Source organism: Austrofundulus limnaeus, unplaced genomic scaffold (genome assembly GCF_001266775.1).
Source record: "Austrofundulus limnaeus strain Quisiro unplaced genomic scaffold, Austrofundulus_limnaeus-1.0 Scaffold4695, whole genome shotgun sequence".
Taxonomy (NCBI): domain Eukaryota; kingdom Metazoa; phylum Chordata; class Actinopteri; order Cyprinodontiformes; family Rivulidae; genus Austrofundulus; species Austrofundulus limnaeus.
Window position 1 is genome coordinate 1,739 of NW_013957097.1, and position 795 is coordinate 2,533.

Genomic DNA, 795 nt, shown 5'->3' on the forward strand with positions numbered 1-795 from the left:
CTCAGAGTCTCTCATGGTGGACTCAGAGTCTCTCATGGTGGACTCAGAGTCTCTCATGGTGGACTCAGAGTCTCTCATGGTGGACTCAGTGTCTTATGGTGGACTCAGAGTCTCTCATGGTAGACTCAGTCTCTCATGGTGGACTCAGAGCCTCTCATGGTGGACTCAGAGCCTCTCATGGTGGACTCAGAGTCTCTCATGGTGGACTCAGAGCCTCTCATGGTGGACTCAGAGCCTCTCATGGTGGACTCAGTGTCTTATGGTGGACTCTGTGTCTTATGGTGGACTCTGTGTCTCGTGTTGGACTCAGAGTCTCTCATGGTGGACTCAGAATCTCTCATGGTGGACTCAGAGTCTCATGGTGGACTCAGAGTCTCTCATGGTGGACTCAGAGTCTCTCATGGTGGACTCAGAGTCTCTCATGGTGGACTCAGAGTCTCTCATGGTGGACTCAGAGTCTCTCATGGTGGACTCAGAGCCTCATGGTGGACTCAGAGCCTCATGGTGGACTCAGAGCCTCATGGTGGACTCAGAGTCCTCTCTGTCCTCTCAGACGCTCCTGGTTCTCAGAGGAACAAGCTCAGCTCCGCAGGCAGCTGAAGGAGCTGCAGAGACGCCACGACCACTTCAGACAGCTGCTGCTGGGAGGTCAGGGGGGTCCTGTGGTCTGGACCTCCTCTCTTCACCTCCTCTGCAGGTCTGAGGGGTTCCAGCAGGACCTGGTGGGTTCAGCTGAACATTTATAAAATGTGGTTTTAATGCGAGCTGCTTTGATCCACCTCGCTCTCTCTACTG

General features: G+C 54.1%; 1 protein-coding gene across 1 annotated transcript; it reads left to right on the top strand.

Moving 5' to 3' along the window:
* Positions 1 to 479: 479 nt before the first annotated feature.
* Positions 480 to 723, top strand: LOC106512192 (centrosomal protein of 83 kDa; the record flags this gene model as incomplete). Its single annotated transcript, XM_014000860.1, is given in 1 exon segment — positions 480 to 723. A coding segment is annotated over 1 exon segment (244 nt), but the record flags the coding sequence as incomplete, so codon positions are not given.
* Positions 724 to 795: the final 72 nt, after the last annotated feature.